The sequence below is a fragment of the Papio anubis genome, chromosome 6, assembly GCF_008728515.1.
Source record: "Papio anubis isolate 15944 chromosome 6, Panubis1.0, whole genome shotgun sequence".
Taxonomy (NCBI): Eukaryota; Metazoa; Chordata; class Mammalia; order Primates; family Cercopithecidae; genus Papio; species Papio anubis.
The window spans coordinates 73,835,250-73,851,055 of NC_044981.1; the positions used below are offsets into that span (position 1 = coordinate 73,835,250).

Below are 15,806 nucleotides of genomic sequence, written 5' to 3' on the forward strand. Positions count from 1 at the left end.
AGGAAACCCGGCTTGAATATGTGACAATGGCACACAATTTAGTCACAGAAATAACACATAAGCAGTCTTTTAATAAAGAAGCTAAAGGGTTATTTTTCACCCTCTGAAAAGCAAATTGTCTTAATTGGCTAAGATCAGAAAATATCGACAGGGTTCCAGAAGCAATATAATATTGGGACTTTAAACCAGTCCAAATTATCTTAGAAGTAAAAGAGAAAGATGGAGTCCATTAGCTCTATTTGAAAACAATAGTGGCAGTTGCAGTCGTGTGCTCCGAGTTCCTGTCTCTCTGCCAACAACGCCCGGATGGCTTCCCAAAACCGCGACCCAGCAGCCACTAGCGTCACCGCCGCCCGTAAAGGAGCCGAGCTGAGCGGGGGCGCCGGCCGGGGTCCCGTGGGCAAAAGGCTACAGCAGGAGCTGATGACCCTCATGAGGTCTGGCGATAAAGGGATTTCTGCCTTCCCTGAATCAGACAACCTTTTCAAATGGGTAGGGACCATTCATGGAGCAGCTGGAACAGTATATGAAGACCTGAGGTATAAGCTCTCATTAGAGTTCCCCGGTGGCTACCCTTACAATGCGCCCACGGTGAAATTCCTCACACCCTGCTACCACCCCATCGTGGACACCCAGGGTAGCATATGCCTGGACATCCTGAAGGACAAGTGGTCTGCCCTATATGACGTCAGGACCATTCCGCTGTCCATCCAGAGCCTTCTAGGAGAACCCAACATTGATAGTCCCTTGAACACGCATGCTGCCGAGCTCTGGAAAAACCCCACAGCTTTTAAGAAGTACCTGCAAGAAACCTACTCAAAGCAGGTCACCAGCCAGGAACCCTGACCCAGGCTGCCCAGCCTGTCCTCGTGTTGTCCTCTTAATTTTTCTTTAGATGGTCTGTCCTTTTTGTGATTTCTGTATAGGACTCTGTATCTTGAGCTGTGGTATTATTTTTGTTTTGTTTTTGTCTTTTAAATTAAGCCTCGGTTGAGCCCTTGTGATGTATATTAAGTAAAAGCATTTTGGTCCTTTTTTAAAAAAAAAAATAGTAAGGCCAGTTTGTTACAGCAGGTGAAACTGTTTAAACCATTACTTCCTAATTGGGATCCTTTGCTTTCTCTGGCTTGTTGTAAGCAGATTCACAGGTGATTTTAACTGTTTGTCCTGACTCAACACTTTTGCTCTAGACTTTGTAACTTACCTGGGCCTTTCAAAGCCAAAGTGCCTATATGAGTAATCCATATATTAAAGTACCCCAATTCTACACTGAGAGTTTACCCAGGGGCTAGTAGAGTTAGATATTAGAAGAGGTTTATCATGGTGAGGAAAAAGTGCATTTAGTTCACCAATATTATCTAGATGATGCTGATTTGTATGCTTCCAAATCTCAAAAGGCAACATTACCTTGATAAAGTCTAGTCTAGTCCTAAGTCTCACATGTAAGTAGACCCAGAGATTATAAGAATTTCCAGGTTTGTTTTTTGAGACTGAGTCTCACTCTGTCACCCAGGATGGAACACAGTGGCACAATCTTGGCTCACTGCAACCTCCACCTCCTGGGTTCAAGTAATTCTGGCTCAGCTTCCCTAGTAGCTGGGATTACAGGCACCCACCACCATGCCTGGCTAGCCAATTTTTAATGTTAAAAATAGGCCACATTTTCATTAAACTTGAGGAAAGCCATATCTAATGATTATCCAGAATGTCAGACTCTCCTGTGCATGGGGAATCCCTTCTTCCAAACACCAAGAAACATGGAAAGTCAAACTAATATTCAGAAAACAAAATGGTGACTATGAAGTTAAAATGAAAATTGGTGTATTCACGTGACAAATTTTTTTTTCCAAGCTGTTATGAAAATTGACGAGCTAGACTCTTCCGACCACAGAAAATGCTAATCAAAGGATGAGACAGCTCAATGTTTACAAGCGAATGTATTTAATACCATAGGTTGAGCTCTTTAAGGGGCCAGTAACACCCTTTCCCTTCACCTTACCAGTAAGAAGTGAATACAGAGGTTATGTAGGGTTCAAATTTTTCACTTATTGCTGGATTGTGGATTTCAACATGGACTTGCAGCCATATTCAGTCTTCCTGTGTCTTCCCTTCAAGTCTAACCCTTGAGCTACCCTCCTGGAGAGTTGGGTCTACAAAGCACTAAGCCAACCGAAAGTGGATGTATTAGTCCGTTTTCATGCTGCTGATAAAGGCATACCCAGGACTGGGCAATTTACAAAGGAAAGAGGTTTAATGGAAAACTCACAGTTCCTTGTGGCTGGGGAAGCCTCACAATCACGGCAGAAGGCATGGAGGAGGAACTCACATCCTACGTGGATGACAGCAAGCAAAAACAGAGAGCCTATGCAGGCAAACTCCTGTTTATTTAAACCATCAGATCTCGTGAGCCTCACTCACTATCACGAGAATAGCACAGGAAAGACACGCCCCCATAATTCAATCACCTCCCACTGGGTTACAATTCAAGATGAGATTTAGGTGGGAACACAGAGCAAGAATATATCAGTGGTGTTGCAGCTACTGAACAATCTGTTTGCCAAAAAGCTTCCTGAGAGCTTCCAAAGCAGTGGTAGTTAAGGCTTGACTCTTGAAGATGGTCCTGATCCAGGTGTACCAACCACATAAAAAAGAAAGTCCAGAAAGGTCTCAGTGATTTATGCTCGGTCCCTTTCATTAATCTTGCCAATCATGTATCCATTCTTTACTGCTTGAAAAGAAGGGAGGGTAGAAAGTGGTGGTAGTGCAAAAGAAATAGCGGGAGCTCTGTTCCCAGTTCTTCTGAAGGAGCTGTTCTTGTTTTGTGAGTCTAAGTGAAAACATTACATCAAAGAGAATATAGCTCTTTCTTTGCTTTCTGCTCTGTGGAGCCAGGCAGGGTAGAAAAGGCAGATTCCAGGGATCGAAGAATTTAAAGCCAGAGTTATTGTCAACATTCCCATAGTGAAACACAGCTCCCCTTCACTATCCCTAATTGGTGCCCTATAGAACCCTGGAAGACCTTCCCAGGGGCACGTCACAACCTCACTGATGCAAAATGTCCTCTTTGGGACTACCAGAAGACACCATGTAGTAATCTTGTAGGTAGATGGCTGCTGAGTCACTATAATGAACATCTAAAATTTAACATCCTCTCCTTTTACTTTGTATTACCAATGATTGATTTTTTATCCTTTTTAAAAGAATATAATATAACTTGGAAACATTTTGGCTAGATACAGCTCAGTGGACTTAAAACAATGTGCTATATTTGAAGAATTGGGCATCAAATTATTTTTGAAAAGCTTGCCAGTGACTTCAATAAGATGAGAACTATTAACATGAACTTTTAAAACAGCAAGTTTCGAACAATTTTTAGATGTTTCCTGCACCAGATGCTGTAGAGTACAATTTAAATCCTCCCTGAAGACCAAGGCGTTCTTTTCCTCAGGTGCTGAGAATCTTGCCTACTGAAGATTCACAGCTGAGTCCATCTACAAGCATTGCCCTTCACTTAAAAAAGCTGTTTCCCTCAATCCTGCCCAAACGATGTCCCATCCTGGGAGGCAGCCAATATCCAATGACTGATCATTGTGGAATTAACACGTCCTAACTCTCTTGCCTTAATTTGGGAAAACCCTTAAGGATCAGCTCAGCGCCAGTGTTTCCTGTAGGATCAATGTTGCAATAGCATTAAAATTCACCTTTTATTTTTTCCTCATCCTCATTGCTCTTGACTGCAATAAATTATAGTTGTAGACTAAAGAACAGGTCCAATTCTTCTTGCCTTTTCTTTCTTTCTTTTTTTTTTTTTTTTTTTTTGAGACAGAGTCTTGTTCTGTTTCCCAGGCTCGAGTGTGGTGGTGTGATCCTGGCTCACTGCAACCTCTGCCTCCTGGGTTCAAGCAATCTTTTTTCCTGCTTCAGTCTCCCGAGTAGCTGAGATTACATTCACCTGCCACCATGCCCAGCAAATTTTTTGTATTTTATTAGAGACGCGGTTTTGCCATGTTGGCCAGCCTAGTCTCAAACTCCTGTTTGCCCGGGAGCTGGTATAATTTCAAGTCATCTGTTAGACATTCAAGTGGAATCTTAAGTAAATAATCTATTACTGCCTAGGACTAGGCAAGTTTGGAACAACCCTAAAACCAGTAGCACTCTTCCATCTAAAGAGGAAGTTCAAGTCCTGTAACCCTTCATCACTTAGTGTCAAGGCTAAGATACAGTTGGTTCTCAGTACTAGTGTAAAAGGTTTTGGAGATAAATGTTCTTGCTTCTGTGTAAACTGCCTATATTTGAGAGATCCTCCCATGGCCCTCCCTTTAGGATTGCTTGGTGCCTTTTTCCATTCTGTCTTCTCTCACATATATGGGGCAGAAGGATGAGCAAGAGCTCTCTACCACTTGTCAGGGCAAACACTGCCACTTTTAAAAAGCCAAACAAAGATCAAAGATCAGAATGAGATGCAAAGAAAAGAGGATATGGAGGGAATGCCTTAGGCCAATTACTCTAGGTTTTATGGTATAGTATCCGCAAGAATAATATCAAGAAGAGACAGTGAGGGTAAACTACTCTTCAAGACATTGTCAAGGAGATGAAGGCAGGAGATGAGACAAGAAACAAGGTATAGATGTTTTAAGTATAAAGGGATTCTGTGCTACTTTGTTCCTAAAGATTACTCAAATTAGTTATTTTGTTGAAGGGCAGGCATCAGTAAGAAAAGACAGTTACAAGGTGGGAAATCAGGAGAGAGTAACTGATAAACAACTTCCTTAAGAAGCCTACATGGAAATAGACCAAAAGCACAGGGAAAGACATCAACTTTAAAGTGGAAGAATATTTCATCTTCTGAGACAGGCAATAAAAAGAGGGAATGTAAAGAGGTAGAAAAATTGGGGGGCTAAGAAAATTATGTATATTGAGAAATATACACAAATTTCTGAATAAAATCGGAATTGAATTTATCTGCTGAATGTGAGACAGGTCAAGGGAATGTCAGGGACGTAAGAAATGTGGAAAAGCTGAGGTGCATTTGCCCTAAAGGAGATAATAGGGGTTAATCAAGGGACTGACAATTTGCTAAACAATAGCAAGGATCTAGATAAGATTAAAGAGCTTGAATTTGTGATGTATTCATTCAACATAATTCTGTGATCAAGGGCTGACTTCTTTAAAAAAATAAATTGAGGTGGTAGTTGGGTGCCTAGATTTGGAGAGTGACCAGAAAGGCAGCAAAAGTTTGCGTGACGGTGGGGCAGTTGGGAAGGTAGAGTACTAACAGGTGAGAGCGAATGCACAGTTGTATTAGATGATCAATGAATCCATGCTGAGTGAGATAGAATAGGAATAGAACAGAAAGAACAGCAAGAGCCAAGGAGCTAGATATCATACTGAAGGTTACAGCAAGAGCCACAAGTAGCTGGGAGAACCAGTAGGCTGGGAAGCTTAAATCAGGTGAGGACAATTAACTGAGAGCACTTTAGACAGGTTCTATTGTCAGACTGCAAGAGCTAGTTCCACCTTACTACCTTACTAAGCAAGGAGATGAAGTAAATAGAATTGTTGTGAGAGTCCATACGTGAACACATTTAAAGTACTTAGGTCAGGGCCTGATATGTACTGTTCACTCAATAAATGTTAAGCTATCATTATATTCCAGAGTTTACCATTGTAGAGGTTCCATAATCAAAACAGGTGAAGCATTACTCAAATTGATAAAGCATAACTTACAATGATGTATCATTTTGCTAATGGAGAGGTATCATTGAGAATAGATGGCTTCATGCCATCAGGAAACTGAGGTTTACTGAAGGCAAATGCCACTGTATGCATATAGAAACAATTTACTAAGAAATTCTATCTTCTGGAGCTCTACTCTCAGTGACTAGGAATGACAGGAAGAGGATATATTGATATTTATAAATTGAGGCATATTTAGTTGGGAAAAATTGTTTTTGCTTTTCCGATTAATTTTGCATTTGGGTGCCTCAAAACCACAGTATTAACTATATCCACCTGACAAATGAGACATGCAATTAGTTCCACATGAAAACTTCCACATTTCTGAGGGGTCCTGCATCAATGCCAGAATGATCTCTTCTATGCACTGTTCTACCAGGGTTTAGGAGTGCTGATTAAGTACATTTACAAAACCTTAAGCTCTCTCATTTAAACTGAGATATGAGTCTGATGTGCTTCTTAATAACATGTTATGAGAATTCAATTTCAGTAATAGATTAAGACATACCTCGGAAACATTTCACAAAATTAAAATGAAATTGATATACCAATTGAACTCATCAACTCAATATAACCATCATCTACACCTAAGGGCACACTAAATATCATTTCATGAGCAGGATGAAAAGAGAACTATTTCCAATCAGAATCTTACACAGTTTTAATGTGATTATATCCAGTTGACTAATTGTGTCATTTCCCTTTATGTTCATTCATTTAACAAATATTGATCTAGTGTTTGTTATGTGTAAGGTACATTCTAGTGGCTACGGGAAATAAGTGATACAAGTTGGGATAAAACTCCTAACTGGAAACTTGCCATCTGTGGGACAGACACAAAAGTACATATGTTAAAAACTAGAATCAAGGGCAGAATGTATACATGGAAATACTAAAGAAGGAGCAATTGATCCTGACTGGGAAAATTTCATGGAGATAACCTAAACAAGACAAACATTCAAGAGGTAGAGATACTCCAGGCTAATGACTAACATGAGAATAGAAGGACTGTGTAGAGCTGTCACATGGGGCATATTTGAGTCTTCAGGTGGCTTTGCAAATACCTGGTCTGTTCTCAAGAGAAAGAAATAAAGATATTCAATTAGTAAAAGAGGAAGTCAAATTGTTCCTGTTTGCAGATGACATGATTGTATATTTAAAAAACTCCATCATCTCAGTCCAAAATCTCCTTAAGCTGATAAGCAACTTCAGCAAAGTCTCAGGATACAAAATCAATGTGCAAAAATCACAAGCATTCTTATACACCAATAACAGACAAACAGAGAGCCAAATCACGAGTGAACTCCCATTCACAATTGCTTCAAAGAGAATAAAATACCTAGGAATCCAACTTACAAGAGATGTAAAGGACCTTTTCAAGGAGAACTACAAACCACCGCTCAACAAAATAAAAGAGGACACAAACAAATGGAAAAATATTCCATTCTCATGGATGGGAAGAATCAATATCGTGAAAATGGCCATACTGCCCAAGGTAATTTACGGATTCAATGACATCCTCATCAAGCTACCAATGACTTTCTTCACAGAATTGGAAAAAACTACTTTAAAGTTCATATAGAACCAAAAAAGAGCCTGCATTGCTGAGACAATCGTAAGCAAAAAGAACAAAGATGGAGGCATCACGCTACCGGATTTCAAATTATACTACAAGGCTACAGTAACCAAAACAGCATGCTACTGGTACCAAAACAGAGATACAGACCAATGGAACAGAACAGAGGCCTCAGAAATAACACCACATACCTAAAACCATCTGATCTTTGACAAACCTAACGAAAACAAGAAATGAGGAAAGGCCTATTTAGAAAATGGTGCTGGGAAAACTGGCTAGCCATATGTAGAAAGCTGAAACTGGATCCCTTCCTTACACCTTATACAAAAATTAATTCAAGATGGATTAGAAACTTAAATGTTAGACTTAAAACCATAAAAACCCTAGAAGAAAACCTAGGCAATACCATTCAGGACATAGGCATGGGCAAGGACTTCTTGACTAAAACACCAAAAGAAATGGCAACAAAAGCCCAAATTGACAAATGGGATCTAAATAAACTAAAGAGCTTCTGCACAGCAAAAGAAACTACCATCAGAGTGAACAGGCAACGTACAGAATGGGAGAAAATTTTTACAATCTACCCATCTGACAAAGGGCTAATATCCAGAATCTACAAAGAACTTAAATAAATTTACAAGAAAAAAATCAAACAACCCCATCAAAAAGTGGGCAAAGAATATGAACAGACACTTCTCAAAATAAGACATTTATGGAGCCAACAGACACATGAAAAAATGCTCATCATCACTCGCCATCAGAGAAATGCAAATCAAAACCACAATGAGACACCATCTCACACCAGTTAGAATGGCGATCATTAAAAAGTCAGGAAACAACAGATGCTGGAGAGGATGTGGAGAAATAGGAACCCTTTTACACTGTTGGTGGGACTGTAAACTGGTTCAACCATTGTAGCAGATAGTGTGGTGATTCCTCAAGGATCTAGAACTAGAAATACCATTTGACCCAGCGATCCCATTACTGGGTATATACCCAAAAGATTATAAGTCATGCTGCTATAAAGATACATGGACACGTATGTTTATTGTGGCATTATTCACAATAGCAAAGACTTGGAACCAACCCAAATGTCCATCAGTGATAGATTGGATTAAGAAAATGTGGCACATATACACCATGGAATACTATGCAGCCATAAAAAAGGATGAGTTTGTGTCCTTTGTAGGGACATGGATGCAGCTAGAAACCATCATTCTGAGCAAACTATGGCAAGGACAGAAAACCAAACACTGCATGTTCTCACTCATAGGTGGAAATTGAACAATGAGAACACTTGGACACAGGGTGGGGAATATCACACACTGGGGCCTGTTGTGGGTGGGGGAAGGGGGGAGGGATAACATTAGGAGATATACTTAATGTAAATGACGAGTTAATGGGTGCAGCACACCAACATGGCCCATGTATACATATGTAACAAACCTGCATGTTGTGCACATGTACCCTAGAACTTGAAGTATAATAAAAAAGAAATACCTGGACTGTTCAACAACTTCTGTGTTGACCAGCACTGTGTCAAATTCACATGTTTTTTTCTAAGTTTTCTTTATTTTTATTTTCTTAATTTTTATTTTTATTTTAAGTTTTGGGGTACATGTGACGGATGTGCAGGTTTGTTACATAGGTAAACATGTGCCGTGGTGGTTTGCTGCACCTATCAACCCATCACCTAGGTATTAAGCCTAGCATGCGTTAGCTATTTTTCCTCATGATCTCCCTCCCAACCTCAACCCCCGACAGGCCCTAGTGTGTGTTTTTCCCCTTCCTGTGTCCATGTGTTCTCATTGTTCAGCTCCCACGTATAAGTGAGAATGTTCAGTGTTTAGTTTTCTGTTCCTGCATTAATTTGCTGAGGATAATGGCTTCCAGCTCCATCCATGTCCCTGCAAAGGACATGATCTCATTCCTTTTTTTGGCTGCATAGTATTCCATAGAAATTCACACATTTTAAAACGTTTCTTAAAAAGTAACCCCATTCCGTCCCAATGTTTCTTAGATGCTACTTTATAGATAGTAACTGGCACCTTTTCTTTATAAATTCGATTTGGACTTTGATATGATATTTCTTTCATTCAAATATTAGAATGACCTCTCTTTCATTTTAATAATCATCCTTGAAATTTAAAAAGAATTTCCATGATTATGTTCACATATAATATATAAATGTTATTTATTTACATATCAATAATATTTAATGTAGCATATAAAAGATTTACTTGTTTTTCATAATTTGTATTTCAGAAAGTTTAATTGCCAAATTAAAAAAACTAATGTGTAATTACATTGTAATTTCAAAGTGTAATGTCTCCTTAATCAAAAGAAAAGTTTTTTTTAAGATTCTAGAAGATTCTAGAATGAACTGACTTCTTACTCCCTGTAAATCATTATTCCGGAGTGATTCTAATTTTATTCTCCTTCTACCACAGCCTCATTTTAATTCAGTCATAAGTTTATTTAGTCTATACCAGTGTAAGACTTGTCAAGTGCTAGCTGATGGTATACATTATCTTGCTGTACAAAAGCAACATTAAAAAGTACTTACTCTACCGTAGGTAACATTTATTCTCCCTTTTCATAGACTCTACTTTGCATTCCATGACCTCTTACAGATAGGGCTTATGTTGACAGCACATATTCATTCTTCTGTGATCATACGACACCAGAGTCTTATGCAGACAAATGTTATATCATTCCCAGAAGATACCCACCAGAGCTAGATTTCTTTGCACTGCAAAAGCTAATCTTTTACTTTCATTATCTAGTAGTGTTACTGCAGATTTCAACTTGATGTCAGCCTTTGATGTTACCTGTAAAATCTTCACTGTTTCAACAGTATAATTGCTTCTTGCTTAAATTCTGGCAGAACAAGTGATAACTTGATTCTCACTACAATTCCCATTGCTGGCTCTATTTGGTTTATATTAAAAAACTATTAGGCTTTATTTTTTCAACTTAAAAATCAAAATTCAAGTATACAGCCTTATTCAATCCAAGGACAAAACAATGTTAACAAAAGAACTAGAGAAACATTTCCCAATTTTAATGAAATTGGAATTCCAAAGTGCCCTGAGGAAATAATAAAGCTCTTGTAGAAAATGATTAGAAAGGTTATTTTAAATGTATTTTGCTAATAAAACTTATGAGTGGCAAATAGAAAGACAACTTATTACACTTTCTCACAGTTATGTCAGGAAGATGAATAAGTAGCTGAATGGCTTTCTCAGCTGAAATTTAGCATGAAAATTATACCTGAATGGCATGAGTGCAGGGCCCCAGAAAAAGAACCTAAAGAGTGCTGCTCCATCTTGGAACTGAGGAGTTTTAGGCCAGTCCCTATTTTCTTCTGCACAAAGTAGTGGTGAGATCTCCTCTATCTGATTCCCTAATAAATAAAGAGCTTATATGATGGATTTGCAAATATTTTTTAGACCATACTAGTAAAAATACCACACACTCTTCACACTAAAAAAACAAAAAAAAACAAAAAAAAATCACCAAATGGAATGGGAAGATTGGCATTGACTTGCCTGCTTCCCCTTTCTAGATTTTATTAAAATTGTAAATATCTCCATCCGTTATCAAAACAAAGGAAGGAAAGGAAGTGTTACCTGTAAAATCTTCACTATTTCAACAGCGTAATCACTTCTTTCCTAAATTCTGGAAAGAAGGAGAAAAAAAGGAAATGTAATTCTGAAATGTTTATGGTAATAGAGAAGGGCACTAAATTCCTGAAGGACATTTAATGTTTACTAGTAATCCCTGGATGAGGAACTTAGAGAGTCTTTGTCTTAATAAAGCCAGAACATAATTTTAATCTACTTATGTGAAAATGAAAATTAATCATAGACACTGCTAGAGAAGTAATATGCTTAGTTACTTTTTAAGGACTCAGTAGGACTCCTTGTGCCCTTTCCTGTTAACAGTGTACACTCATAAGCACCAAAGATAACATGACTGATCACAATAAGGAAAAGAAAACTCACTTAGCCTAAAGTCCCAGTGGCTTCCACTGACAAATCCTCTACAGAAAAATTAAAAAATAACAAAATGAATGTTTGTTTGATTTTTTTTCCTTTCGATTTGAAGGCAGAGGTAACAAGGTAGAGTATTCAAATTAACAGACACTTGAAAGATGAAGAAAATTAAAATAATTTTAATAATAATCTACACTTAAATAGTTCCTTAAATTAATAATTACTAGAATATACCTATTTAGTTGACTTTAAATAAGACATTTTTATTCCATTTAGACTTAACCTCTAGATTTCACTACATGCACCTATTTCACTTATGTGGTAATATCCAAAAGATACCAAGTAAGCATATAGATAAAGAGATAATAGATAAATAGATAATTAATCATTTCATTTCTCACAATAACCATTTAACAAACCACCTTCTAAGTAAACCAGCATGGAAAAAAAATCAAATCCCAGAGATGCATACAACCAGCCTAAAATACAGTAAGCTTTCTTTTTTCCTTCCCATGCAATAATAATTTACTCTCTGCCATTTGTTATACTCTGGATCCCACAGGAATAAAAACAACCTTTGGAAATAGACCATGCAGTCAGCAAGTACAGCACAGTGAACAGAACACTTAAAATTATGAGTCTAAGGAATGGGTCAGCAATATTCTCCCCTTTTGGCTTTTACTATCTCCTAACATTCTTATAATATCCCTTTTTATGAAGTTCGTGCACTCAGTTATTCATCTGAGCTCAACATCTCAAACATGAATGGAAAACAAAACCATCACAGTCTTTTGAATCGAACCAGTTTCTATAAATGCTGCAGATTATTACAGCAGAAATCATTTCTTCTACAAGAATTAACATACATTAGATCACACAAGATAGATGATTATACCCAAAGATTTTAGAAGTTATCCACTCTTTCTCAGTTTCTACTGTAAGTGTGCTGTCTTCATCACAGGCATTCACACATCATTCTCTCTCCCATCCTGTATTAGCAAATCCCATTGCCATCCTCTGGAAGACTGAGGATCCCAACATCATTAAAAGAGTTACTGTGTTCTTTCCCTCATAGAGTTCTGTCTTCATTCCATTTTTATCTTTTCTGCAAAGTTCATGCTCCCATTATTTCTTATCTAAACTATAGCGACAACTTTGCAGTTAGTGTTTATATCTGATCGCTCCCCTTCTGACTCATCCTGTGCATTGCTGCTAACAGTCATGTTATTAAAACAATAACTTGTGAATTTCAAGCTCAAAATTCTTACATGATTTCTCATTCAATACAAAATAAAATACAATCTCATCAACCCAGAATTCAAAGTCCTCTACAATATGAAACAGTCTTCTTAACAACTATTTGCTGCTGAACACACATACACATCCACATACTATACTGCTCTTAATTCCTTCAGTCTATACTTTAGAACTCTGTGTGACTTTTATTCAGCTATTGTTTAAGCTAAAAGCTCTTCTTCCAGGCCCTCTCTGTTCCTTAACAGTTCAAATGCCACTTTTTCTTATATCCATTAGTTGATTTTTTTCTTGAATTTTTATTGTACTTTAATTCTACCTTTATGTTGATGCTGAACACTGCTTTTTCTATAACATATGTGAGTGCATACATATGTATTATATATGGATTTTTTAGCTTCTGAAAAGTTAAGAACTATGTCATAGTAATCTTGACGTAGAAGATTCTAAAAAGTACTTATTAATTTCTATTGCAAGTTGGTAATAAGGCAATGATATTTTCCATAAAGAAAAATTAGAGTAGAACTTTCTTTTAATTTGTTGATATTTTGACTAACTGACTTACAAAATGGGAGTTGGAGTATAGGGTTGAGAAGAGGGTAGATTAATGCAACTGTAGAAATACTTAGAAAACAGAGGCAAAAAGAGGAAAGCCTAATTACTTGAGCCCAGAAGTATTTTGTGAAAAAAAAAAATACTTTCACTTAAATATGACTGAATCCAGCTATTCTTCCTTTTCAGGTAAGTTAGAAAAAAGAATATTTCTGTATTAGTCAGGGTTCTCCAGAGAGAGAGAACCAAAAAAGGATGGATGGATGGATGGATGGATGGATGGATGGATGGATGGACGGACAGATGATAGATGAGAGAGAATTTATTAGGGCAATTGGCTCACATGATTATGGAGGCTGAGAAGTCCCACAACAGGCAGGCTTCAAGCTGGAGACCCACAGAAACCAGTAGCGAGCCTTAGACCTTAGCCTGAAAACCTCAGAACTAGAGAAGGTGACAGTGTAGCTCTCAGTTTAAGGCCAAAGGCCTCAAAAACCGGAAGCTGCTGACATAAGTCCTGGAGTTGAAAGACTGGAGAGCCTGGAGTTCTGATGTTCAAGGGCAGGAGAAGAAGGATGCCCCAGCTCCAGGAGAGAGAGAGAAAGAGAAAGAGAATTTGCCTTTCCTCAGTCATTTTGTTGTGTCAGGGCCCCCAGATGATTGATGGTCCCTATTTACATTTCCTGGATCTTCCCCACTCAGTCCAATGACTCACACACCAATCTCCTCTGGAAACACCCTCACAAACACATCCAGAAATAACCCTTTACCAGCTCTTTAAAGCTGATAGCTAAAACTAACCATCACAACGTCTATTCGGTTTAGTTTGCATCACAGTCTCTCGGCTACTTCTGTTTCTTCAATAATGTTGCTAGTGAAGGGCATGCTACAATTAAGGATAGACTGGAAATCTAAAACCTAAAGGTGAAGAGGAATAGTCACCAAACACATGAACTCAATTATACTTCTAGTCCTAAAAGTCAATTTCAAAGAGTATTATGTTTTCAGATTCCTAAAGTCATGTGTCTTTAGTTATTAATGGTTCTTTATAGATTAAATGAATCTTCACTTCTAGTATGGTTGAATATTATTCATTCTTCAGTTCATTGCCAGAAAGCCAAGTGCAGTAAGTCTTTTCAGGTTTAAACCCTCTGATCAAGGCATAAAGTTTATGTGACTAAACTAAGACCACGATTTTCTAGAATCAGAAATTTAGAAACAGACAGATAATGACTTATTCATTAATTTTAGAAAATTTTGTCTTTATCTAAAACATATGTTTCTTGACTGTGATTAATAGGGACAATTTTATTCATTTCAAAAATGAAAATGATACAAGAAAAGCAAGTAAAAATCCAAGCATTATTAAATGACACAATGAAGCTTCATATCACATTCAAGTTTAATATAACTTTAGAATTTTATGAATCTAGGTTACTTGCTAGGGATCAGGGAGCAAATTCAATTTTATGTGTTACTATAACCCAGAATCTAAATGTTCTTGCTATCCTGTACAAATATAGGTTGTGTATTTTGAAGAGTGCATTTTCTGATTATTTTTATTTTTATTTATTTATTTTTTCGTGGAGAAAGACTGCAATTTAGCTTGAAATTGCATGACTCAGTCTTTCATGGAATTGCAGTTGAGTGTATAGGCTCTTCACTATGCATAGGAAGCCAGCCATTGTGGCATGGGGAGGTATTTTGTCACTTAACAACCTACTATAGAAGTGAACAAGAAAGCAAATTTTTCATGTCTCTCTTTTTTTTTTTTTTTTTTTTTTTTAGTATTTCACTGAAACCTACAAACCATTATATTGTAAATATATCCTTTAGCATATAACCAATATATTTCTTTTCTGTCTCTAACTTCAGTAACTTCTGTCTTTATTGAGAGGACAGCATGTCACCAGTGCCTTTTGGGAGTATACAATTTATCTGTATAACATTTTGGTGCAGAGAATTGTCTATTGGTCTTTCCTCTTATTGGTTTAGAGCAAAATAAGGTGTGTATACAATGTAAGTTCGAAGACTTGTCATTATAAAAGGGAATAGAAATGAACACAAAGCCTGTATATTTTTATAATAAGAGTTTGAATTGGTCTCAAAGTAGAGAAACAGAATTAGAGTTATCAACATTTAAAAAGCAAAGAAAAAGCAACAGTAAACTAACCACATTTATAACTGTTGCTCTATCAACTTTCAATTTTGCAAGGCAACTGTTGAAGAGAACACTGAATTTTGTACAGTAGAACAATACCTCCCTCAAAAGGCTGTTGAGAGGATTCAGTGAGATACATTTCTAAAGCATGTGATAAATAGCAGCTGAGGGAAGTAGTAGTAACTGTAACCAAAAGGCTGGGATCTCGGGATCCTTTTGATCACCTAATAGCAGCCTCAAGTATGTCATTTAACCTGCCTAACCTTCAGGCTCCTCAAAGGTAGGAGAAAATATAATCCCTACTATGTAGACTTTCCCCACATTGTTATGAAATCAAATAAGAGAAGTAGATAGAAATATCTTCAAGAGTATAACTAGTTGTACAAATATAAGATATCGTTATTTATATTTGGTAATTCAACGTTACACCCGATACAGAAATCCTTTCTAAGTATCTCTGGAATATAATCATTCAGATCACACTTGCATAGCAAGAATGATTAGTAGTAGCTCCCTACTTATAGTTCCA

General features: G+C 37.3%; 1 protein-coding gene across 1 annotated transcript; it reads left to right on the plus strand.

Annotated features, from left to right (window-relative positions):
- The first annotated feature begins 274 nt into the window (after positions 1 to 274).
- LOC100997666 (ubiquitin-conjugating enzyme E2 C-like) lies at positions 275 to 1,049 on the plus strand. The gene has a single exon (XM_009205566.3). The coding sequence runs from the start codon at positions 307 to 309 to the stop codon at positions 844 to 846; it is 540 nt and encodes a 179-aa protein (XP_009203830.3). The 5' UTR covers positions 275 to 306; the 3' UTR covers positions 847 to 1,049.
- Positions 1,050 to 15,806: the final 14,757 nt, after the last annotated feature.